Source organism: Sminthopsis crassicaudata, chromosome 4, assembly GCF_048593235.1.
Source record: "Sminthopsis crassicaudata isolate SCR6 chromosome 4, ASM4859323v1, whole genome shotgun sequence".
In the NCBI taxonomy this organism is placed as follows: domain Eukaryota; kingdom Metazoa; phylum Chordata; class Mammalia; order Dasyuromorphia; family Dasyuridae; genus Sminthopsis; species Sminthopsis crassicaudata.
The window spans coordinates 5,721,036-5,747,850 of NC_133620.1; the positions used below are offsets into that span (position 1 = coordinate 5,721,036).

General features: G+C 45.1%; 1 protein-coding gene across 1 annotated transcript in view; it reads left to right on the forward strand.

Annotated features, from left to right (window-relative positions):
• Nucleotides 1–21,527, forward strand: part of GIPC2 (GIPC PDZ domain containing family member 2) — a 98,440-nt gene extending 76,913 nt beyond the window's left edge. The window contains exons 4-6 of the mRNA XM_074265639.1: nucleotides 6,471–6,577; nucleotides 8,886–8,967; nucleotides 21,187–21,527. Coding sequence (XP_074121740.1) covers nucleotides 6,471–6,577; nucleotides 8,886–8,967; nucleotides 21,187–21,341 — 344 coding nt within the window. The 3' untranslated portion in view covers nucleotides 21,342–21,527. The remainder of the gene's footprint in view (nucleotides 1–6,470; nucleotides 6,578–8,885; nucleotides 8,968–21,186) is intronic.
• Nucleotides 21,528–26,815: the final 5,288 nt, after the last annotated feature.

A 26,815-nucleotide genomic window follows, 5' to 3' on the forward strand; every position in this document is an offset into this window, starting at 1 on the left:
GGGAGGAGGGCATGAAATTTAGAGTGGAAATCAGAACAGGAGGGATGTCCAGGGAAGGTCTGGGAGGGTCATCGGTCAGCTAGAAGATCACTAGGGCAGCTGTGGGCATGATGAGGTCAGGGTGGGGCTGTTTCCCCGGTGTGGCTGAGGTGAAGGTGGATGGAGGCTGAGGAAGGGGGGTTAGGCCCCTGGAAAGGGAGTGACCCCGGGTCAGGACTTCTGAAGAAAGCTGGGGGAAGCGAGCCAGTCCGCGTTCAGCGTCCACTATGATCTTGTGTGACAGAACTTGTTGACTGAGTTTTCCAGAAGAGGTGGATGGACCAGCATCTGTGGAGCAGAACCTCTGGGAATGGCTTTGGGCAGTGAGGAGGTCGGGGCTCGCCACACTGCTGTAAGATTCCGGGGAGCCCTGGTTGGTCCCAGACTTGTGCGTCACCTTTATCTCAGCCTTTTATATTGGGGCTTTTTCCTCTCTTTGCTTCTCCAGACCTCAGTCCCATGCCTGGCACACAAGAGGTGTTTAATCAGTGCTTATTGACTGACAGCATGATCAAAAAAGTTGCCTACCCATTCTCCAGAGCGATGGATTATCCCTAACTATTTCATGTCCCAGCCCGAGTCTATGAGCTTTAGGTGGTAAAGAACCTTCTGCTTAATCGGTGAAGTTTCTCCAAGTCTTAAAGGGCGAGATTGCACAGTGGGGAGCACGCTGCACTCGGGGGGCACAGGAGGACCCGGGGTTGGACACTGGCCGGAGGGACCAAGCTGCCTCGTGGCACAGGACTCGGCCAGTATTTGTTAATGCAGCACAGAGCATTGGGGTTGGGACGCAGGAAACCCTTCCTACTCAACCAGGGTGCATTTTTTTTTTTTTTTTTTTAAAGATGATAGCGGTTCTGAGCCTGTTATTTCCCCCTGTAAAATGAGGTTAACTTGTCTCCAGAAGCCCAGAGAACGTGGCCCAGCCTTTGACTTCACTTTCCCTTGGACGACCCCAAGTGGTCAGTGTCGGTCTAGTCTCGCACGATCCTTTTCTGTGGGAATTCTACAGTTTTTGCTTTATCGGAACCAGCCGGGCCCTTTCCTCTGATGATTTAGGTGTTCCGAAGGCCTGCCGGGAGAAGTGGTTCCCAAGGCCAAAACGTCAGGAAAATGTACTCATTTTGGAACAGATGGAGAGAATTCTAGGATTTAGACTGAGGGAATTTTATTTATTTGATGATGTTCTGTCACTCTCACCAACTCCTGAAAGCCTTAATGTTTGGTCATTGTTAAAGACTAGAAGTGAAATTAAGGTTAGAGATATCGAGAATTTCAGAGATATCTCTTGAGATCATTGAATGAAAATAGATAAGATTATTCATCTCATTTGTTAATTCTTAAGAATTTCACCTATTCCTTTTGAGCTCATTAGGAATTTCTTGTGAAGTCATGACCCTCCTTTGGGAATTATTGCTCTCATCTTGGGAATATTGACTACTATAGAAGAATGATGTCTGTCTCCTTGGTCTTTTATCTTTATTTCGCTGGTAGCTTAGTCTTTTGCTTATTGTATACATAGCACTTTGCTCTCCTCTAAGCATGATGGTTTAGAATATATGTATATAAGTCATACTTCCGACTAGACACTATGAAGAGTAAAGAATTTTTTTTTAAAATCTGACTATTGGGTCTTTCCAGTGTCCAGGATAGAATTCTGTATACAATAGGTGCTTGATAAATGTTTGTTAAAAAATTAATGAAATCTAGCCAAGTATGAATAATTCAAAATAGAAAATAGTCAAAATGTTTATGAAATCATTGACTATTAGATTTGGACTGCACCAGAGATTTCCCTATTCAATTTGCTCATTTTATAGATGAGAAAACTGAAATCTGGGGATGGGAGTTAGTCCAGGGAGAAGGACTGGTGGGAAGGATCCAGTTGGAAGGACACTTGGAGGGCTTGGGAATTAATGGTCAGGGATTAAAGTTTGGGAAGGATGAACTGGAGGAAACCAGAGGTTGGAGCAAAACAAGAGTGGCCAGAGCTGGAAGTGACCCGGGGAGGAACCTGCCTACACTCCCCTGACCTCCCCTGCTCCTGGCTATCCAGTCAGGTTTTCTCCTCTAGGGAAGAGTTTATTCCACCTTCCCTCCCTCCCCCACAAGTCTTCCCCCTCAGTCTCTTTTGTGGTCACCTAGGTTTATCAACTGGAAATCCGTCTTGCCCCTGCCTTTTCCTTCCGTGCCCCACATCCAAAGAGTTGTGAAACCCGGGCATTCTCTGTCCTGGTAGTTTTCGAGGCCGTTTCCTTCCCTCCATCCACGTGGCCATCATCCAGCTTTGGGCCTGAACCACTGCCTCAAGGCTTGGATCCACAACCTCACAGGTGCCAAAGTGACCCAAGCTCTCCTTTCTGCAAGAAGCTCAAGTGCCGGATACTCTGGCCTGCTTCTTCCTTTATGTAGATTATAATCCATATTCTACCTCCATACCTTGGCAGGGGTGGGGGGATGGGGGTGTACAGGGGTTCCGAATGAGGCCTTTACAGGGCTGCTCCTCCACCATCGGCACCCGCCTGTCTCCCAACTCTCCCCTGTGGTTTTGAGAAGCTGTAGCATGGGCAGCGATCACTCCCTGCTAAACTGGCAGACTGGCTAAGCCAGGCTGAGGGGAATCGAGGGGTCTCCAGCCCGTCAGTGATTTGGGAGGTGTTTCTACCCCAATCGGGCCAAGACTTCCTCTGGTGGAAAAGGTGGATAAGAACAAGTTAGTCCCAAAGTGGGTGAAGGCAGCTGCTGGTGAGTGCTTAGATCTTGGTCCGTTATTGAAAACGACAAGACCACCCACTGCATCCTAAGGAACCGTCAGTTACGTGCTTGCTGCCCAACAACTGCAAGAGAAATGCCAGGAGGAGGATGGCCGTCTCTGCCCGATATTTGCAGCTCTGACCAAGGCCTTTGATGCTCTCAGTCACAAGGGCTTTTGGAAAATTCTGTCCAAATTTGGTGCCCTGAGAAGTTTATCAGTGTTGTACGGCAGTTCCACGATGGCATGCTTGCCCAGGTTCTGGGCGATGGGCAGTGCTCTCACGCTTTCCCGTCACCAGCGAAGTGAGACCAGGCTGTGGGCTTGCCCCTGTGCTTTTTAGCGTGATGCTTTCAGCCTTCAATGGGGCAAATATGGATTCAAGGTCGGCCATTGCACTGATGGCAAATTCTTCAATGTAAAAAGGCGAAACCAGCGGAGGGAGTGATGGTGCAAGTGTGAGGTTTGTAGATGGCTGTGCACTCAGTGCTTCCTCCGAAGCTGTGATGCACCAAAGTATGGATCCGTTCTCTGCTGTTTGTGCTAATTTTGGCCAATTAACACTAAGAAAACGCGGTCTCCCATCAGCCAGAACCACGTCATCCATTTGTGGAATATCGGTTATGGCAAACAGGGAAGTTTCGAATGCTGTGGATAAGTTCACGCCCCTTGGGGGTCTGCTTTCCAGGGATGTCCACATTGACAATGAGACTGACACATGCATTGCCAGAGCTAGCTCAGCGTGGGGGAGGCTGGGAGGGAAAGTGTGGGGGAGGAGAGGTGTCGCACCCACTGCCCACCTAACCCTGAGCCAGCTGAAGGTCTCCAGAGCCATTGTGCTGACCTCATTGTTGTGGCCTGTGAAACCCGGACGGTTCGCCAGCGTTGTGCTGGGAAACAGAATCGCTTCCATTTGAATTGTTTTAGGAAGCTGCAGGAGAAGAGCTACCGACACTAAGGTCCTTTCTCCAATTGACAACTGTACTGAAAGAGCACAACTCCACTGGCCACGTTGTTCAAGTGTCAAATGTACACTTGCCCTCCCCCCCCAATATTATATGGAGAATTCCCGCTGGGCAAATGTTCACAAGGGGGTCAGAACAAGCAATACCAGGGCATTCTGAAGGTCTCTCTTTGTATGACATGGGGGACACTGCCACAAGACCGCCCAACATGGCGGGCCCCCATAAGAGAAGGTGCCGTGCTCTGCAAGCAAAGTGGAATTGAATATGCTCAAAGATGCACAAAGTTAGAGAGGCCCCAAAATGTTCACAGGACCGTTGCGTCCGCCCTGTGGCGGAGCGTTCCGAGCTCATGTTAATCTGAGCTGTAGCTGGCCACACAAACCTGACTCTACCATAGTGATGTCGTTTTGTCCTCTTTGGGAATGAAGGACAAAACCACCAACCTTTGCAGGTTCTCCCCCCACCCCTCCTCCCGGGTCTGGAATGCTCTCTACCTTTCTCCAAAGCAGAATTTGGTGTTACCTTCTCGTCCTTTCCCCCTCGTTCGTTGTCCTCTCCTCCCCGTTACTTTGATTCTGAATACGTCATGAATACCCTTGTGTGCAGGGAGCCTTGCCCCCAGTAGAATATCACTGCCTTGGAGGCTAGCTCTGTTCCCGCTAGTTTTTGAATTCCCAGTATGTAGCCAAGAGCCAGCACATAGCAAACGATCGGATGCTTGTGTGTGGTTGCTGCCTCTGGAGAACAGAGGGTTGGAAAACTGTATTTGGGACTTGATGATTTGGAGTCCAGCGAACAGTGGCAGTGATTGCCGTGGGTTCCACTTTTACAGGGAGGCCTGGGAAGCTGGCTCGCTACCTTCTCTCCATGCTTTCTGGCTCTCTCCTTGCTCTCAGTATTGATGGATATTTGCTGTCTTCCTTTACGTCCCCATTCTCCCTCTGTCTTGTGCCAGCATTTGGGAGTTTTCCTCCCTCTTCCCATGGAGTTTGGAAACCTTCGAGTCGTCTCTTTCCTTTGATTCCTTCCCCCCCCCCCCCCCATCCTTTCCAATCGCTTCCTTGGATTCTTCACGTGAGTGGCCTAGGCTGGTCTGGACAGCTCCAGACAGTCCTGTTGCCCCTCTGGATGTGCTGACACACTGTCCATTGGCACTGCTCGGTGCCAGGGGGTTCTGAGCTAGATGGAACTTTCGGAACTGTCTGTTCCTGCCCCTTCCTTTAGAGATCCCGGAGCTGGAGCTGAAGGAGGTCAATCTCCAACCAACCAGAATCCCTGAAATCATCCAACCGATAAGTGACGGAGGCAGGCTTTGAACTCCCGCCTCCTTCTGCTGAGAAACCAAACTCAGCTTTTTGTAAAATGGTCCTTTAGTGCAGAGCCTGGCACACAGCAGGCGTTTATACCAGGTTGTCAGAGTAGGCGCTCTTACTGCAGTGCTGAGACCCCTTCGCCGGAGCTCTAGAAGCAATCTAATCTTGGGAGGCAGGAGGCAGGAGGCAGGGAGAGATGGAGAAGGCAGCGTCGAAGACGTGCTTCAGATCCAGCTTTGTTGTTCAGCTGTGTCCAACTCTTTGGGGTTTTCTTGACAAAGATCCCAGAGTGCTTGGCCATTTCCTTCTCCAGCTCGATTTACAGATGAGGAACCGAGGCAAACTGAGGAAGGGAGGGAGGAAGCAAAGAGTGAAGGGAGGAAGGGAGGAAGTTAAGTGATTTGATCAGGGTCACATGGCTAGTCAGGTCTGAGGCTGGATTGGAATTCAGGTTTCCTGACTCCAGACCTTCACTACCCACTGCTCCCCCCAGCTCTCCTCCCTCCACTTTAGGGATAGAGTACTGTTTCCTCATTAGTAAGATAAGCTGGAGAAGGAAATGGCAGAGCACCCTAGTATCTCTGCCAAGAAAGCCCCAAATGGGACCACGAAGAGTCAGACCGACTGAGCCACAATGTAATTGCCGACCTTGGCCTCTTTCCCTCCTCCTGGCTGAGTCAGCAAGCATTTATTAAGGGCGAGGCATCGGGTACAAAGAAAGAAGAAAAGACGAGAAACGACCGTTGCCCCTCAGGGACTCGGTGCACAAGCTCCGATTATGTCTGGGCCCGCCGGGAGACAATCTCGGAGGGAATAATCTCATCACTTGTGTGCAGAGGGAAACGTCCGATTGGGGCAGCCTCCCGTGACCCCACAACACCGGACCGCTAGGTTAGTGTGTTAGTGCGTCCATTTTATAGATGAGGAGGCAGAGGCTTGCCAGGAAATGTCTCGGGGCATGCATTTTTTTCTCTTTGAATCCACGTGTGAACTCTAGAAGAACACGAAGATCCCTTTCATTCTGGGAAGAGCCAACGACAACAATAATACCTGGTACATGTGGAACCCTTTACACTTTTTAAGATGCATCCATCCAGGGATCTCTTTTGGGCCATAGAAGAACCCTGGGTGAGGGTAGGGAGATCTTGTACATGTTATCATCCCATTTTTTAGATGAGGAAACTGAGGTAGAAGAAGGTGCAGTGTTTTGCACCAAAGTTACCCGGTGCAGGGACCACAGCCTGAACCAAGGCCTCCCGACTCCAAGGCCCGAGCCCATCGGGGGCTTGGGTCTGCCCACGGGAAGTCAGAGGCTGCTGTTACAGCAGGCAGGCGGGGCCGGGTCTTTCTTAGCAAGCTGGGGAAGCTCACTTTTACTGTTCACTGTGCGTTTGTTTCTAGAAATCCAGCCAAGATCCAGGGCTGGAAAGACTGCAGTTGGAAGCAAGACCACTGGCAAGGGAACTTTGCGGCTGAGATCCAAAGGCCCGGCCACCTTGGAGGACCTGGTAGGTCGAGGCTGGGCTCAGGGCCCAGAGACAGAAAGGGAGCCATTGTTGCCCCCATGCATCAGATTCTCTTAGAGTTAGAGCTGGAGGAGATCCGGGGTCTTTGGGTTAGGAGTGAAGAAATTAAGCTTAAGCTCGAGAGGTCACACAGTTGGAAGGTGTCCCAGGCAGGGGGGGATCTGACTTCCTGACTTGGTCCACTATCCTGAGACCCAGCATGTGTGCAGCCCCATAAATGCAAAAGCAGCTAATGTGGGCTGGAGTCAAGAGGCTTCTTCCTGAGTTCAATTCTGGCCACACACACGAGCTGTGTGACTCCGGGCAAGACCCTTCATCCTGTTTGGCTCAGTTTCCTCGTCTGTAAAAGGAGCTGGAGAAGGCGAGCTACTTCCCTAGCTTTGTCAGGAAAAACCCCAAATGGGGTCACAAAGAGTCAGGACTAAAAATGATTGAACAAAAATGCACAATTCAAGACGAGTATGATCAGTGATGAGATGACTATTTTGGATGTCCCTTGCCTCCTTTTTTGAGTATTTCTCCATTCACCCATTCATGCATTTATTGATTCCTCTATCTATCATTTTGATTTTCAACTATTTTTATTCTTTATCATCTGTGTATTTATGCATTTCAGTATCTATGGGGTTTCCTTCCTCAACAGACTATAAACTTTGAGGGAAGTAACTGTTTCATTTTTGAATTTGTATTCTAGCACCTAGGACAGTGCCTGTCACATAGTAGGCACATCACAGATGTTTGCTGGGAATTAATACACAGATCAGAAATAGCTGAGGCTGGAGGGGAGCCTGAACCGAGCTCTGAATGAGATGAAGGGGGGGCAGGCATGCTGGGGTCACCAAAGGGACTGAGATGGAGGTTCAAAAAAGCAAGCCTTCCACCCCCAAGTCAAGAAGCATTGGGAAAATAGAAAGAGACCCACTAGAGAAAAGGGGCCTTTTTATAGAGCTCTTTACTTGTTGCAAGGGGCTTTCCTCCCAGAGATGTTGTAGGTGGTCCCAAATTTTACCCTCATTTTACTGATAAGGAAACTGAGGTTCTCAGAAGGGTAGGGAGAAAAAAAAAAAGAATTCAGGAAGCAAAGAAAGAAGGAAGGGAGGGAGGAAGAAAAGAAGGAAGGAAGAAAGGGAGGAAGGAAAGAAGGAAGGGAGAGAGGGGAAAAGAGAGGGAGGGAGAAAAAAAGGAGGACAGGAAGCACAGAAATAAAGAAGGGAGGGAGGAAGGAAGGAAAAAAGGAAGGGAGGGAGGAAGGAAGGAAAGAAGGCAGGGAGGGAGGGAGGAAAGGAAGGAGGGAGAAAAAAAGGAGGACAGGAAGCAAAGAAATAAAGAAGGGAGGGAGGAAGGAAGGAAAAAAGGAAGGGAGGGAGGAAGGAAGGAAAGAAGGCAGGGAGGGAGGGAGGAAAGGAAGGAGGGAGAAGGAAAAGGAGGGAGGGAAGCAGAAAAGAGGGAATGGAGAAAGGAAACAAGTATTTATTAAGCTCTTGCTCTGGCTCAGGAACTGTGCTGAGTGCTAAGGATAAATAAAAACAAAGACAAGAGAGCCCCTGATTCCAAGGAGCTTCCATTCCAGTGGGAAAGGCAGCGTAGAGAAGAGATTTCAAAAAGGAGTAGAGGGGGAGAGGAGGAGAAGGGATGGATCTTGCTTCTGCAAGCCTGAGAAGGCTGCAGGAGTTGTGGGATGTTCCAAGGTGAGCAGGCCCCAGGTGCTGAGAGAAGCTACAGGATGAGGCAGCAGCAGAGCCACATGTCTTAATGTCTAAAAGTCAAGAAAATATGGGAGGGAATAAGGACTGGCCAGGGCTCAATAAAATGGAGTGCCAAGGAGCAACTCCTCAGTGGGAGAAGGAGCTGAGCTTTGAGGAGGGAGGTTTCAGATTGGTGTTCAAGGACTTGCCAAACCCTTAGAATTTGAGTTCACCAGCTATCTGCAGAGGAGAGAGGGCAGGAGGGAAGAAGAGAAGGCAGGAGGGAAGAAGGGAAGGCAGGAGGGAAGAAGGGAAGGCAGGAGGGAAGAAGGGAAGGCAGGAGGGAAGAAGGGAAGGCAGGAGGGAAGAAGAGAAGGCAGGAGGGAAGAGAAGGGAGCCCTTCTGTAGTTTGCAGGAACTGTACTTTGGCTCCCTTGATCAAGGGTTTTTGATGGGAGCTCCTCAGTCAAAACTTTAGCTTCCAGGTGGAAAAAGGCTGCATATTTCAGATGAAGTGATGCCTGTGTCAGTAGGGACCCAAGAGTGCGTGAATTGCCATGTTTTACCACTAAAATAAACTACTTTTTCTCTTGTCCTCAATAAAGCCTTCCGAGGCAGATGAGAAGGCCATCAAGCAGGTGGATTGTCTTCTGGACTCATACATGGGAATCCGAGATAATGACCTAGGTAAGAATTTGCCATTTATAAATGATGACTTTTTATACCTCAGTTCCACAAATTCAACTGTACTATTGCCAACTTGCTGCTAGAATTATCAGAGTAATGAGAGACAGGCTTGGCTGAGAGCACCCCAAATGGAGATTAAAATGCCAAAATTAGGCAGAGGTTCACGGCCCCGATTCGTGGGCAATGCAGAACGGCTGTTAGACAAAGAAGGAGCTGAGAAGGTGAGCTGGACCTCCCCGGGAAGCAGTCTGCCAAATTCTTTTTTGGCAAATAGTATTTTGTTTTTTCCAATTCCATGTAAAGAGTTTTCCACATGAATTTTTATAAGATTTTGAGTTCCAAACCTCCCCCTTCTGAAGACAGCAAGCTATCTGCTAGAGGTTCTCCATGTGCCATCATGTTAAACATTTTCCCACCTTAGTCAAGTTAGGAAAGAAGAAATTGAAAAGGGAAAACCATGAAAAACAACCCCCAAAATGGGAAGATAGCAGGAGCATGCTTAATCCTTACAAGGTAAGTGCCTTGGGGGCAGAGTCTAGTCACCTGGGGTGGTGCTCTGGGGTCAGGAGACATTTTGCCCCATCTGTGCCATCCCAAGTTGAATGACCTTGGCTAAGTCACTTAATTTTTGCCTGTCTCTTCTTGCAAATAATGGATGGGCATTTCCAGCCCTTGGCTGCCACTCCGCTGCCACCCCATTTGCTTCTCAGGGCATTTACTCATTACTTCCCTTCTGGTCCACTCACACTGACCAGTTGCTGGCACACGAGCTCTTCCCCTTCAATCTCCACACATTTACCTTGAGCTTGCCCTATACTCGGAGTGCACACTCGGCCCCACATCGAATTTGTACCCATTTTGTACGTATCTCCTCCTGTGTCGGGGACACTTTGGTTGTTGTGGACCCAATGACTGACTAGTGCATAGCTGCTTGTGGGGGATGACTGGTTCCTTAGGCTGGGGTGGGTCCATGGGCACCCAATTTCACGGCTCTGCGGAAACAAAACCAACCCCTTATTTTCCACCCCCTTTGACCGAAAGGAAGCAATTCCTTCAAAATTCGTGAGGGCGCTTCTGAGAAGGGCCCTGATTCCCCAGCCCGGCCAGGGATGCAGGACACGTCCCTGCATGGGGGGCACTCTGTCTCCCCAGCACCTCCAACAGCAGATGAGGAGTTCAAGGACCCGGGCTAGGTCTTGCCTATAGCTGGGAGTGATCGTGCCCCTTGGACACTCACCCTGACAGACACTGTGGGGTCCGCTTCTTCTTCCCCTCTTTCTTTTGCTGCTTTCTGCTTTCCTTCGTTCCTCATTGGGTTCTGGTCACCCTGTGGTTGGCTCTTAGATTGTGTTTTATTCCTGAAGAGCAGAAAGAACCCAGGATGAAGCCAGTCCATAGAGCAGCCTGGCTGCAATCCCTTCCCCAGGCCTTTCATTTTTGGAGAGCGAAAACCCGATTATAAATTGGGAGCCTGTGGACACTAACTTGGACATTCCTGCAGAGGAGCAGTGCCCCGAGAAGTAGCATGGTACAGGTCTCTTACCTCTCCTGAACCCAGGCTCCAGGTCAGTTCCCATCAGCCCACATTCACACCCAGAAATCTCCAGTGACTTCCCATTGATTCTAGCATGAAATTCTGTCTGCTCTCCCTCTTCAAATTACCTTATATACTGTCAAGTACATATTCATTCCCCTTTTCCGAAAAAAAAAAAAGAAAAGCACCCTAAGAATAGGGCTGTTTCATGTTTTATGTCTAACATTTGTCAGTGACGTACACAGTGGTCACTTTGCAACTATTTCTTGAACTCTCCACTTACTTTGGCTTAGGTAGGCATCTCTAAAAGGATCTCCAATGCCCCTGAGCTGATCAGTTGGGTCCAACTCTTCTTGACCCCCTTTGAGGTTTTTGTGGCAAAAATACTGGTTCTCCGGTTCATTTTTGCAGATGAGGAAACTGAGGCAAACAGGGTTAAGTCGCATAGCTCGTAAGTGATGGAAAATGAGCCTTCCTCATTCGAAGCCCAGTACTCTATGTAGTGCCCAGCTTGGCCATCCCCCTCCCCCCAATCAGCAGGTTTGGGCTTTATATCATCTTGTAGAAGTCTCCCTCCACCCGGGCACCTTGCCTCCCTAGCTTAGTCTGCAAGTGGAGTTTAGAGATTTTTCTCTTTGAATCACCAGTGACAACACCTCTAATGCTAATCTCAGTTTTGGATGGTCTTATTAGTCAGTTTTTCCTGAAGCCGTGCCTAAAGTGGCTCCTGATTCTGCCCTCCAGGAGCAAACTAACAGTGGACCTTCCTAAAGGTGGTGACAGCTCCGCTGTTCCTCTCTGGGTCTTCTTTAGGCTAAACACTCCATCCCATCAAATACTCTTCCTATGATTAGACTCAAGGCCCTCCTTCCACCCTCCTGGGTGTCCTTTGGTGGGGTTTTCCCTGCGAACTGGGGGCCTTTTCAAGCCCTTGGATATGAATATAGTACCTTGGTTGTGGTCTGACAAGAGCGGAGGAGGGAGGAGGGCGCAGGCGTTTATTAGGGGCCCACTTTGTAGCAGCCACTGTGCCTCCAAAAGGAAATTCCCATTTTTCAATGTTTCAAAACCTTTTGAAAACAATTTTTAAAACGTTTTAATTCAAAGTTTTTGGTTCCAAATTCTATTCCTGCTCTCCCTCCTTTTCTGAGATGATGGGCAAGCAGATAGTTTATGTATATAAATATAAATATAAATATAAATATAAATATAAATATATATATATATATGTATATACACACATATACATATACATATATACAGTGTGATTATGTAAAACATCTTCATATTAGTTATTTTGTGCAAGAAGACTCGAATAAAAGAAAAAATAAAAAGTGAAAAATCGCACCCCAGTCTGCATTCAAGCAATATCAGCTTTTTCTCTGGAGGAGAGTCCTTTGGGACTGAATGTATTTCGGAGAATCACCAATCATTCGGAGGTCTTTACTGAACAATATCGCCCTCACTGTGTTCAATGAACTTCTGGTTCACTTCTAGCTCACTGTGCACTAGTTCATGGCTCAGGTCCAGCTTTGCTTGAAGATTTCAAGAAAAAGCGTGTTATTGTTCCCTGCCCCCCCCCCTTGGTGTTGCCCATTGGGAGGATTTTCCTTGTTCTCAGCTCTTCAACCTTGCCCTTGTATCTGTTCCTGCACGTGACCTCAAGCCTCTCCACAATCCGGCCCTCTTCCCCTGGGGGTCTTTCCCTTGCCTCCATCCCCTCTTCTTCTCCTTCTCCCCTCCTTCTCCCATCACGACCACTTGGTAGCATTTCAACAGGTAGAAGTGATGGTTGGGAAGGTGCGGACATTGCTAGTTTCAGCAACAGCCGGGACGGACTTGGAGGCGACATCTCTCCAGAGCAGAGACAGCATAGAAGGGAAAGTCGCGAGAGGTGAAGTCTGGGGAGCCGTAGGAACGCTGATCTGCTTTCAGTGAGAAATAGAGAGTGGAAGGAGGGCATGGCCAGTGGGGGGGAGGCTGCGCCTCGGGGCAGCCACAGGGAAGGGCCCACAGATTTGATGCTAGAAGTATTCATGTAAAGGGATCACAAAAGAGATGAAAACAAGACGGTTTGTGGCCCTGTGTTCCTGGCTGTTTGAGGAAAGTATCATCACATTTTATTGGTCATTTCAAGATGGACAAACTTCTTTGTAAAACGTTTCTGGGGGGTCCGGGCCACACATGTTTCTGTACAAACGGAGAGATGCGGAGAGCTCAGGGCACTCATGAACTCAAGGCCCCTCCCCACTCTGCAGTTAATTGAAGTCCTTGGGAAAAGCGGGTTGGGCAGAGCTGAATCAGAGGTCTGGCCACGCGCAGGGCACGGAGGAACGGGCCGGGGGCCCACAGAGCGCACAGCGGGGGGCCCACAGAGCTCACAGCCCGGGGCCTGAATCCCCTCAGCCACGTGTGATTTCTTTTCCATTCACCTCAGCTTCCTCAGCCGCAGAATGGGAACAAGAATCGCCCTCATGGCCGAGGGAGCCAATTGGATGATATTGTGAAAGCTTTAGCCCAGGGCCTGCACCCAGGGGCCCTCACAGTGCTCCCTCCCTCCGTCCTTCCCGCCCGAGAAAGGCCACTAATGGAAGCATTTCCCTCAGATGACTGAGGCCTGCCTGGAGGGACAGATTCCCCAGAACGACCACCAGAGGGCAGCCCTCGGCTATCGAATTTCCTTCCATTCTAAAACCAGGGAGTTGTTAAAGGGGAGCTTGGAGCGGACTAGGCTGAGGCTGAGGAGGCGCACAGAGGAGACTTCCTGGGCGCCACCTTTCTCATCCTGCTGCCTCCGCCCAGGTTCATTATTGCCCGGGAGCCCAGAGCCTGGATGGAGGCCCAGCTGCGGCCTCCCTCCTCCCTCCTCCTCCCTCTTCCTCCCTCCTCCTCCTCCATCCTCCTCCTCCTCCTCCATCCTCCCCTCTCCTCCTCCTCCTTCTCCCTCTTCCTCCCTCCTCCTCCATCCTCCTCTCTCCTCCTCCTCCTCCTCCATCCTCCTCCCTCCTCCTCCTCCTGTCCATCCCTCTTTCTTTTTCTCCTCTTTTCCCATCCCTCACATCCTCTTCTGAACTTCATCAGTGAGTCTCCATCACAGAGTCGGACACTGACCTCTCCAGCATTTATTGAGCACCGACTGTGTGCCAGGCTCTGGGCCGGACACAGATGGAGAATTAAAAGCCCGTTGAGGGGTTTGCCTCCCCGGGAGTCATGCACAGTTATCCTCCGAAGGGGTTTTCACACACTCTCTTTGTGCTGTGCACACGCCTGACCGTTTACAGGAGAATGTTCTATTTCAGGGAGGGGGTCCATGCTCCACTCAGAACTCTCCTGTCCCGTTCCTGCCTCGCCCCCTTATCCAAACCCTCACACACCCACATTTCCTCTACTTTCATAGCCATTATCCTGTCTTTCTCGCTGTCTCCACTTGTAGCCTCTGCTTGCTCCCTTCTCCCTTCCATCCTCCATTTTTCATTTGACGCTGCTCTCTCCAAAGTTAAAAACAAATTCCTAATTGCGGGCGGATTTTTCTAGTCCTCATGCATCAGTTTTGAGTCCTTGATGCGATCAAGGAGCGTGTTGTGCCAGACGTTTCCCTCAGCTTGCTGTGCTTGGTGGGTGGGTTTGGTTTTGATGCGCCTCCTGCCCCTGGCTGACCATTCCTTCCTTCGGGTCATCCCCCGAGCTCTGTCCGTGGGCTTTCCCCTGCATCCCCTGGGCCCAGTGACCATCGCTCCGCAGATGATGTCCAGTTCTCTTCGCAGTCCTGATCCCCGGCTTTCTACGTGGCGTTATGAGCTGGATGACCCACGTTCCATCTCAAACTCAACAAATATTGCAGTCAGAACTCGTTCTTTCTTCCAAGCTTCCTTATTACCTTGGGGACACCAGCATCCTTACAGCCAGCAAGACCTTCTCCACGACTCCTGGGCCTCATTTTGTGGTTCAGCTTTTCTTCAGTCAGGTCCCACGCACTGTGATCCTTTCTTGCCAAAGATACAAGAGTAGTTTGCTATTTCCTTCTCCTTCTTATAGCTCATTTTATAGATGAAGTAACTAAAGTTAAGTGACTTGCCTAGGGTCACACAGCTAGCAAGTAGCTGAGACTTGAACCCGGGTCCTTCTGACTCCAGGGCTGGGTCTCCATTCACTGTGCCACTTTGCTGCCCTTTCTTGCTCCTACCCAGCCTATACGGTCAGTCGTTGTCAATTTTTTTTTTCCATCCTTGCCTAAACATCTCTTGGATAACATTCCTTTTTTTTTTTTTTTTTTCCCACTCCCAGACCTCCCTCTCTACTTTGAACCCTCACCATCTGTTGCCTGAACTCTTGCACAACCTCCCCATTTCCAGAATCTGCTATGGGGAATGGGCTAAAGCAGAGGTCAAGCATATCATTCCCCCCACCCCCAACCCAAGCACTCAAGTGACTCCGGTGATCTAATCTACTCATCTACCCCTAACTTCCGTCTCTCATCTCTGGGCCTTGGCCTTGGGTGTGCCCCTCGCCTAGATTGCTTTCTCTCTCCTTATCCCAATTTCCTAGAATCCTTGGCTTTCTATGCAACTCAGCGGACATTCCATCTTCTTCAGGCTTCTCCTGGCCCCCTCTTCCAACCCCTCCCTGGGGGAGGTGCTCGTTTCTTCACCTCTAAGATTCCCTTGCATCTCCTTGGCTATTTACAGACATGTGGACTTTCTTGTTAAAATATAAGCTTCTTGCAAACTCTGGGTTCTGTTTTTCACTTTTTCTTTGGATACCCAGGAGCTAGCAGAGTTCTTGACATTGAATGGGTGTTTAATGAATACTTGTTGAGGGATGAATTGATTGGTTAGCTGAGTGACCCCAGATGGCCCATCTAGGAGCAACAGAAGAAAGCTGCAGAGAGCACTGGAAATGAGCCGAGTGCTCCTTCGGGGAGATGGGCCGCTTTGCCCACGGGTGGATGGCTTCCCTCCCTGGAAGTTTTCAGACAAAGACCAGATGATGGTTCAATATCCACTAGTGAGGTTTCTTCTTTCAGGGTGGATTGGCGGAGACGGCCGTTGAGGCCCCTTCTAACTGCATACACTGGCATTCTATGAATTTTGAGTAGAGTGAAAAAGAATAGGAAGACCAAATTGCCTTCCCCAGTCTCAGCAGAATTTCTGGCTCAGATGATTCATCTGTTTCTCTGCCTGACTCAATAGCTTAGTAATTTTCACCTCACCTCTTTTTCTTTGGCATCCAGTATTTTCCAGTGGAAACTTAGGGAGGACACGTTGTCCACTATGACTTATGAATATTTCAAAAAACATTGTTTCTCAGTCCCGTTTGCGGAACGTGCAGATGTGCAGGGGACTGGGCTGAGGTTCTCCTGTTCTTGACCTAATTTTATGGTTCTTGATCGGGAGCCCTGAGTTAGTGATTCTGTGACTGTGCCCTCTCATCCACAGTATCTTTTTGGACTCACCCTCTTGGGCTAGTTAGGCTTTATTTCCTATAAAGACCAAGTTATTCTGGGGCTTTCATTGGGCCTCTCCTGTGTCCCCAAAACTTAAGGATTTTAATTTTAAAGTGTGCACATGTGCCACCGCCTGTGTTTTTTGTCATTTGTCTGCTTAATAATTGCTAATAAAAATAGTAGGGCTGGGGTCAAGAAGTCTCATCTTCCAGAGTTCAAATACAGCCTCACACACTTATTAGATGTGTGACTATGGGTTAGGGTTAGGGTTAGACAAGTCGTTTCATCCTGTTTGCCTCAGTTTTCTCATCTGTGAAATGAGCTAGAGAAGGAATGGCAAATGGGATCCTCAAAAGGGGATCCTGGAGAGTTGGAAGTGACTGAGAAAGGACTGAACAACAGCAGCAACATTTATATGGCACTTAATGTAGTTAGTACTTAACAATTATTGCACTCATTCAATCCTCCCAACAAAGTACTATTATGAGCTTCATTTATGCTTGGGGAAACTGAGGCAAATAGAGGTGAGGGACTTGTCCTGCTAGAAAATCTCAGGCAGAATTTGAACTCACATCTTTCTAACTTTAATCCCAGTGTTCTTTTTTTTTTTTTTTTATTTCATTTTCATTCTTTTCTTTTCTTTTTTTTTTTATTATATATATATATATTTTATAATATTATCCCTTGTATTCATTTTTCCAATTTACCCCCCCTCCCTCTATTCCCTCCCCCCGACGACAGGCAATACCATACATTTTACATGTGTTACAATATAGTCTAGGTACAATACATGTGTGCGAATATCATTTTCTTGTTGCACAATAAACATTAGAATCCGAAGGTACATGCAACCTGGGCAGACAGATATTAGTGCTAACAATTTTCATTCCCCTCCCATTGTTTCTTCTCTGGGTGCAGCTACCTCTGTCCATCATTGATCAACTGGAAGTGAGTTGGATCTTCTTTATGTTGAAGATTTCCACTTCCATCAGAATACATCCTCATACAGTATTGTTGTTGAAGTGTACAGTGATCTTCTGGTTCTGCTCATTTCACTCAGCATCAGTTGATTTAAGTCTCTCCAGGCCTCTCTATATTCCTCCTGCTGGTCATTTCTTACCGAGCAATAATATTCCATAACCTTCATATACCACAATTTACCCAACCATTCTCCAACTGATGGACATCCATTCATCCTCCAGTTTCTAGCTACAACAAAAAGAGCTGCCACAAACATTTTGGCACATATATGTCTCTTTCCGCTCTTTAGTATTTCTTTGGGATATAATCCCAGTAGTAGCGCTGCTGGGTCAAAGGGTATGCACAGTTTGACAACTTTTTGGGCATAATTCCAGATTGCTCTCCAGAATGGCTGGATTCTTTCACAACTCCACCAGCAATGTATCAGTGTCCCAGTTTCCCCACATCCCCTCCAACATTTGTCATTATTTGTTCCTGTCATCTTAGCCAATCTGACAGGTGTGTAGTGGTATCTCAGAGTGGTCTTAATTTGCATTTCTCTGATCAGTAGTGATTTGGAACACTCTTTCATGTGAGTGGATATAGTTTCAATTTCTTCCTCTGAGAATTGTCTGTTCATATCCTTTGACCATTTATCAATTGGAGAATGGTTCGGTTTCTTATAAATTAGGGTCAGTTCTCTATATATTTTGGAAATGAGACCTTTGTCAGAACCTTTGTTTTTAAAAATATTTTCCCAATTTGTTACTTCCCTTCTAATCTTGTTTGCATTAGTATTATTTGTACAGAAACTTTTTAGTTTGATGTAATCAAAATCTTCTATTTTGTGATCAATAATGATCTCTAGTTCTCCTCTGGTCATAAATTCCTTCCTCCTCCACAAGTCTGAGAGGTAGATTATCCTCTGTTCCTCTAATCTATTTATTATCTCCCTCTTTATGCCTAAATCATGGACCCATTTTGATCTTATCTTGGTATATGGTGTTAAGTGTGGATCCATATCTAATTTCTGCCATACTAATTTCCAGTTTTCCCAACAGTTTTTTCTGAATAATGAATTTTTATCCCTAATGTTGGAATCTTTGGGTTTGTCAAAGATTAGATTGCTATAGATGTACCCTTTTTTGTCCTTTGTATCTAATCTGTTCCACTGATCTACCGGTCTATTTCGTAGCCAATACCAAATGGTTTTGGTGACTGCTGCTATATAATATAGCTTTAGATCAGGTACACTTAGACCACCTTCCTCTGAGTTTTTTTTCATTAGTTCCCTTGCAATTCTTGACCTTTTATTCTTCCATATGAATTTTGTTGTTATTTTTTCTAGGTCATTAAAATAGTTTCTTGAATCCCAGTGTTCTGTGCATATGGTGCCACATAGTTACTTGTTTTCTGTTAATCATAGGCACCATGTTTCTCTTGGTAACTTGCCTCAGCATGAGAATGTGTTTGTGGGACAGGGAGTAGTCCTCGCTCTGAAACTTATTCAATAGAAGCCTTTGGACAAATGTCTCTCAGTCTCAGTTTCCTCATTGGTAAGATGAGCAGTTGGTCTCTTCCAGGTCTCAATTCGTAACCCTTTGTGGCGTGTATACGGACTCCTTTTGTAGTCTGGTGAAACCCGTGCTTCTCAGAATTAAAAAAGGAAATCCAAAATTGTAGGTGGTGCTAAATTCCAGCTAAAATTTAGTAAAAGTGAAGATGTATTTTTCCTTTCCAAGTTCATGGGTCCCTGCAATTTATTCACAGTTCCTTGGAGACTAGACAAGTAAAATGGGATCAGATTATAGAATAATGCGGCTTTTGTTTGTATGGGTACGGGATAGGATCAGAGCTGTAAGATTGACAGGTGCTAGAATAGTTGAATTGGGAGATGGTCAAGGGAGGGGAGTTCTGGCAATGGAACTACAAAGGAGAAACGACGTGAATCCAAAGGCCTTGGGGACTGAGTGGAAGAGGAAGAAGTCCAGAGGACTCCAGGGGTTCTGTAAAAATATAAAAGGAAAAACAATAAGGATTGGTTTAATAAGGAGAGAAGGGAAATGTGAGCTCATGTTGAATTTATGAAGCTTGATAAATGTTCATTGCATCATTGATGTAGAATTGAAGACCTGGAGATCGTCAAATTTAACTTGTTTGATTTATTTAATTTTCTTCTGACTTGAACATCAAATAAAATCAGCATTTCCATATATATAATAGAAGAGAAAAAGGGCATTGTAGATGGAACTCCAGGTCTCTGAGTCCAAAGTGCTTTGAAAATGTTCCAAAGCCAACCCGTTACTTTCAAAGCCACCCTCTTTGCGATTCCTTCTGTTCTCTTTGGTGCATTTTTTAAAAGATGCTTTTAAAGACATGGTGCTCTCTTATTTCTTTTTAATTTGCTACTTCAACCTCATCTCTCCCGCCACTCCACTGCCAACTGGAGCACAGAAGAACAAAGCCCTTGTTACAAATAAACAGTAAACAAAGTCAGTTCTCACATTGCCCATAATTGAAAATGTACATTTTATTCTGTGACTTGGGTCCATCACTTTTCTGTCAGTAGTGGGTAGAATGCTTAGTCATCGGACCTCTGGAATTGTGGCTGCTCATCAGAGTTCTTGAGTCTTAACGATTCATTTTACGGTGAGGACGCTGGTTGAGACAGATTCAGTGGCTTGCCTAAGGTCATACAGGTAGTAAGTGGCAGAACAGGAGCTAGGGACCTCGGGGTTCAAACGAGGTTGAATTCTGTTGGATAGGAGTGAGCTGCTTATGGGCTATCCAGGTTGTGGTCCCAGGCTTATGAGCTAGAAGGGAGCTGAGAAGCCATCTTGTCCAGTTCTTTCAAACAAAGTGGCCAAATGATCTGTCCACATTGATATGGGCAGTCAGTATCAGAGGCAGGATTTGAACACACACTCACTTGAGGTGTCCAAGATGCAGGGGAAAATGAGGATCTGGAAACTGGGAAAGAAGCAAAGGTTAAAGATGGAGATTTGTGTCATTCTCAGAGAAAATTGTGGAATCCATCCGAGTTAGTCTTTGAGGAAAGGAGAAAGCCTAAAGAGAAGAGAGCGGGAGACATGGCATGGGGGACGATGAACAAATTGTAACCTAGCAGATTGCCTTCTTACCTCCCGAATAGCATCTGGAAAAACCCTCTAAGAAGAAGCTTTTTCTGCTCTTGCTTATCTTAGTCCAACTGTGGAGAGACACATATCTTTCCTGAAAGACTTGAAGGCATCCTTTAGGCTCAAGCCAGACTCTTCGAAATCAGTTAGTATTTGTGAACAAAACCTGCCAACATGTAGCCACACTAAGCACTTTTGGAGACTGCTTAAAGGATTGCAAACCTCTTTTCTTACAGTGATCCTGGGGAAATAGGTGGTACAAGTAATGTTGTCCCCCTTTACAGAAACATATACTGAGGCTTTGGAGGTGAGGTGATTGACCAGGGTCACCCACTTTATGAGAATGCTCAAAGTGAGATTTGAATCGGGTGTCCTCCCAAATCCCTACACATTTCCTAGATCTCTAGAAATCTCCCAAATCCTGAGTCCAATACCGTTTCCACAATTGACAAGCGTGATTCTCAGCTTCCTTATGTTTGCTTCCTTGCTCCCTCATGGACTATCCAGAATGCTTTATCCCACACACTCGCTCATTTGTTTATGAAGAACAGAATTTTTCTGCAGCTTGATTGTTTACAATTTGTTGCTATTGAGTCGTTTTCAGTTGTGTGACTCCTCATGACCCCATTTGAGATTCCCTTGGCAGAGATACTGGAGTGGTTCACCATTTCCTTTTCCAGCTCATTTTACAGATGAGGAAATCGAGGTAAACTGGGTGAAGTGACTTGCCCAGAGCCACATAGCTGGGTTTGATGAGTCTTTCTGACTCTAAGCCCAGTGCTACCCCCTGTACCTAACCCTAACCTCGTTGTCTGTTTATAATTAGTTTCATGTTATTTATGATGTCTGATGCCTTAATTGATTTTTTTTTTTTTTTTTTTTTGCCTTTGGAAAAGAAGTATTTTTCTTTAGGTCTTCTTAATTCATAATCCTAAATAACAACAGAAACAAAATAATTGGGATAACCAATTCTAGAATCAAAATGTTCCTAGTCTGTGTTTTGTTGTACTTAGCGTAACATTGACCAAATCACCATCTTTTTCCCTCTCCTGATCTTTGATGCTTATTTTTCCAAAGAATGCTTTAAAATTTTTTTTTCCTTTTCTCCTTCTCCTCCCCCCTCCCTCCTTTTTTTTTTTTGGCAGCTACAACAATATTTGAAGCTGGAAAAGACAAGTTGAATCCAGATGAATTTGCCGTAGCACTGGATGAGGCTCTTGGAGACTTTGCATTTCCAGATGAATTTGTCTTTGACATATGGGGTGTCATTGGAGACGCCAAGCAAGGGCGATTACAATGAGACTCAAAGCTTTTTTTTTTTTTTTTTTTTTGGAAAGCCTATTTTAGTAGAAATTCTAACAATGATTTCCCAAAACACCACCTACGTGGAATGAGATTTTGAATGCTATTGTTAGCTCTGGGTTGATTGGGTGTGTATATTTGTGACATTTGTTTCTAATGAAAAAGTAAAAAAAAAAAAAACCTACTGCATCGGTTTCTGGGTAATTTCTGGTCCATGTTATGAATTTGTACTAAAGATCACCTGGTAGTTATTATCAATTGAAACATCAGCCCAGTGTGTTTACAGATATAAATTTGAGGCTCATTTCCACTCCACATCCTTAGGTTCCAAATTTTCTATAGTGGGAACACAGCTTTTTACTCTTGTTGTGTAAGTCTTTTGCAGAATCTTGAAATGTGCAAGGAAAACTTTGGAATTTCTTTTTTGATGTTAATCACTTCTCTTCCTATCCTTAGGTAAACAATGAGGTTCTGGGAACAAAAGAGATCCCCAAAAGACTCCTAGGAGTAAGACACTGAGTTACTGGGGGAGAGGAAGAAACTCATTAATCTCTCTGGACCTGCATTGTCCCTTCTCAGAAAAGGGAATGCTCTTTCTTGCTGCTTCTTCTTTATGGGGACTCGTGTATAATTCAATCAAATCGAATCTGTTGATAATGCTAACATAGATTATACAGGGATTAGGAGAAGTTTTTTTCGTTTGCTTTGTTATTTTTTGATTAATAATAGCTAACAGTTCTATAATATTTACTCTATGCCAAGTGTTTTACAATTATTATCTCATTTGACTCTCACAACCGGGGGAGCTAGGTGCTATTATTTCCTCTATTTATTGAAAAAGAAAGATATTTGGAATATTATTATTCTATTAAAAATGATCAGCAGGATGACTTCAGAGACGCCTGGAGAGACTTGCATGAGGTGATGCTAAGTGAAGTGAATAGAACCAAGAGGACATTGTACATGGCAACTACAAGCTCATACGATGATAGTCTCTGATGGACGTGGCTCTTTTCAATGGTGAGATGAATTCCAGTGGTCTTATGATGAAGAGAGCCATCTACACCCAGGACTGTGGAAACTGAGTGTGGACCACACCATAGTATTTTCACTTTTGTTGTTGTTTGCTTGCATCTTGTTTTCTTCCTCATTTTTTTGATCTGATATTTCTTGTGCAGCATGATATTTGTGGAAATATATATAGAAGAATTGTACATGTTTACATATATTGAATTATTTGTCATCTAGGGGATGGGGTGGAGGGAAGGGAGGGAAAAAATTTGCAACACAAGATTTTACAAGGATGAATGTTGAAAATTATCCAGGCGTATGTTTTGAAAAGCAAACACTTTAATAAAAAGAATGCAAAAAAGGAAAAGGAAACAGAAGCAAGCAAAGATAATGTTTGAGATTATATTTGAACTCAGGTCTTCCTGAGTAGATAGAATACTGGGCTTGGAGTCAGGCAGACTCTTCTTTTGGAGTTCAAATCTGGTCTGAGGCACTTCTTAGCTGTATTATCCTGGGCAAGTCACTTAATCCTCAATTTCCTGATCTGTAAAATGTGCTGGAGGAGGAAATGGCCAACCACTCTGCCACCTCTGCCAAGAAACCCTCAACTGGGTTCACTGAGAGTTGGATGTTCCTGAAAAACAACCGAACTGAACTTTCTAATTCCAGACCTGGTGTTCTATCCACTGGGGTATCTAGCTGCCTGATTAGCATGGGAGGGGGCTAGAAAAATTTGTGCCATAGGCATTTAAATAACATTTCTCCATCCATCTGTATGCTGTTTAAAGCCTTCCAGTTGTGAGTTTATTCTCTTTGCAATTTTGACATTTATTCAAAACAAAGTGTCACCAAAGGTATTTTTTCCCCTGTTCTTAGAGATGGAGTATAAGTTTTTATCTTTTAGGAACTAAGATGTTGCTTCCAGATAGATCTTTTGGAAAATGAAGAAAGGGTAGAAAATGGAGACATTATCTAATATGTTATTTAGTGACACAAAGTTTTAACCTGATGGTTTCAAAGCCACATGCTACTGAAGGAACTAGGAATGAATAACTGCCCTATGAAGCCTATTGGACTTTTTACAAATGGGAGATAGAAGACAAATGAATGGTTTTGGCAGACATAATTTAATAAGTCACAGCATGATGTCCACAGACGCTCTCTAAATTGTAGGGGAAAGATATTTTCTTCTTTTACAGTAATCAGAAATAACTATCTGTAAGAAACAAATCTCAGGAAATCAGGAGTCACTTCTTTCTCAGGCTGGGTTATTGCCCAGATAGCCCCGTTGTTTTTCTCAGAAATGTCAACCTTTTACTAGTACCAGCATGGGCGTAATCGTTTGAATCTCACTGAGTTTGATGGAGCCTGAACCCAAATAGAAGTGGAAGTTCAACAATCCCTAGTGCATAATCAGAGTAGCTTAGAAAATATTGAATTTCTGGTTACTGTGGGAAGGAATTTCACAAGAATGCAGCCATCCCATCTTTCAGTAGTTGAAAATCTTAGCCCTTTCCTTGAGCGTTTTCAAAATACCCATTGATATTAGCCTCAACCCTTCCTCTTCATGGTGGGATAAGAGGTAGCTTTTGGAGAAGTAAAATAGAGCATTCTTAAGGAAGGGATAATTCAGGAGCACTTAAGTACACAAGCAAGAACTGAGAGCAGCTTTCTCACTTTGGCAGTCTCATCTTTATCATTTACTGCCCATTTAGTCAATGTGACTAGCTTTTTCTTAAAAAAAATCCTGCATTTTAATTTGATATCAGATATAAATTTAGCAATTTACAAGCTACTTTTTTATTCACAAATATGAGATTTTCCCCTCCCATTCCAATTTGGATGGGATGTTTAGATTTGAACACTTCCCCCCCCCCCCCAGGCTGGGGTTAAGTGACTTGCCCAGGGTCACACAGCTAGGAAGTGTGAAGTGTCTGAGACCAGATTTGAATTCGGGTTCTGAATTCAAGGCTGGTGCTCTATCCACTGCGCCACCTAGCTGCCCCTTGATTTGAACACTCAACACATACATGATTTCCATTTTCTTTAAGTGGCTGTTCATGGGGCATTGGCTCACAGGTCCATAGAACCAAAAGGATGAAATGCTCAGTGTTAGTGAAGGAGGCAGACACCCGAAGAGCACAGCTTTAAAAGAGATTACTTGCTCTTTATTGAACACCAAGCTTATGAAGAGTACACACTCAAGATGTTTGTAGAATAGAGTTTGGATTTTTAAGGCCCTATGCCTACTGGGTCAGACTTGAGCCAGCAAGAATTTTTTTCCCACAATGAGGTCCTTTTCACTATTGCTTATAAATATGATCTGAGTTTAATGTCTTATTGTGCTGATAGAAGTTTAAAAGAAAAAACCAAGCAATATTCTCATGACTTTGTTTTGGTTTTTAATAAACAATTGAATAAGCAAGTGACTTTCATCATTCAATTTTAGAGCTCAAAGGGACCTTGGGGAGCAATCTAGTCTAACACTTATTCCTTTTGAAATGTTGTGTATGCTTCTTATTTTCTCCCCCATAGACATTTATAGCCCCACAACCCACACCCTGAAGCAGCCCTCACAACAAAGAAAATTACTCAAATGAGACAAAGTGTTGAGAGTACGGGGCCATACTCAATATTTTGTTGTCGTGTTGAAATTGGGTTCAAGACTGGTCATTTTAATGACCCTGGACTCGCCTGCCTTTCAGGCATAACTGTTGTTGTGTATGATTTTTTTCTGGCTCTGCCTAATTCTCTTTTTGCTACTTCATACGAATCTTCCTACATTTCTTTGAATTCCTTTTAGTCATCTTTTATTATTGCACAAAAATATTTGATTCCAGTAATAATCCCTCATTTGTCAACCATTTTTTAAAATTGATGAGTGAGGAATTCTTCTTCTTCCATCTGGATCTTTAGAGATCAGTTCTCTTAACGTATGCATCATTCTTTTTTTTTTTTTTCCCTTTGGAAGGCATTGTGTCACAGTTCCATCCCTTCCCACTCCAGTCTGCATGTATATTTAATCATTCTCCAATCAATAGACACCCATGTTGTTTTTAGTTCTCTGCTTTCACAAACAGCACTGCCAGGAATATTTTGCTACATATGGATGGGGCTTTTCCTTTTCTGTTTTGCCCTCTCTGAGCAATGACATTTTTAAGTCAAAGGGTCTGAGCCAACTTAATAGCATTTCTCCCATGTCAGTCGAATTTATTTTTAGAATGATCAGGCCAGTTTACAGTTCTACCAGTGGTGTAAGAGTGCCTACCGCCTTTGTGGGAATTTCATGCAGAGAGTGATGAAAGATGGACAGAGATAGATGAAAGATTAAAACTTGATGTTTGACTTGTATTGACTGATGGACTGCCAGCTATTTTTCCTTCTTTTGAAGGCATGCAATCTTGCTGGCACCACTGCACATTTTTGCAGGAGACTTCTGCTTGCTCTCATATTGGGAGATGGTTTTCTAACTAAGGAGAAGACATTTTTATGCGATTCCCTTTGGGAAGCATCAGATGCAATTCTTGTGACCACCAAATGCTCAGGCAACATTTATTTTCTTATTGTCAAGTGTTGGCGTGCTTGAAAATGTCTTTTGCAAAAGAATTTTGGTTGTTTTGGATATGTCACATACATTTCTGGTGGTTATAAGTGGTCAATCACTGAGCCTGTGGTCGATTCCAAGTCCAAAATTCTATAGTGAAAACTGCTTCCAGAATCAGTTACAGAAGCCTTAGCCAATATGCAATGTACTCAATAAGCCAAACCACACTACTGAGAGACAAGGAGTTCATTTCTCCCCACTGCTTAACTTGGAACATTTTCCTCTTCCCTGGAACAAACAAACTTTTGCAGGATTAGCTATTTTTTTTCTCCCTTTAATGCCAGAGAGAGGTTTCATCAAGCCAGGATAGAGACACCGTGGTCTTTGCCAGTCAGTCCCTTACTCCAACCTCACAAAGAAACCCAATTAATGTTTTCTAAAGGATAATGGATGATTCTATTAAGTTGATCTCTCCTTTCACCCAAAGATCTCAAAGTACTTATAATTCGGTGTCTCTCTCAGTTATACCCACAATTTTCTCTAAAAGCACACGGATGTGAAATAGCTTTTGTGATTAGTCTGCTGAAGATGCTGGATCAGGAGAGCTATTAGAAGGTGACAGGGACAGGACATGGACTTCTAAGCAGCAGTTCCAAGAAAGTACTCCCTTTGGAAAATGTAGCTTCATTATCCTCTTGACACAGACTGAAGGAGCCATTGGAGCTGTTGCTCATCTGATGCTAATAGAATGTTTCTGAAAACCTGGAGAGAACACAATGTCAGATCTCTCTTGTCCCAAGAACCCCAAAGGCGTATTCTGGGAAAAGACTCTCAGCTCTTTATGACTCTGAGAATGAAAATGTGGTGGCTTCTGGGCTATTTCATGGGGACATTTCTTTATCTGGTTGTCACACTAT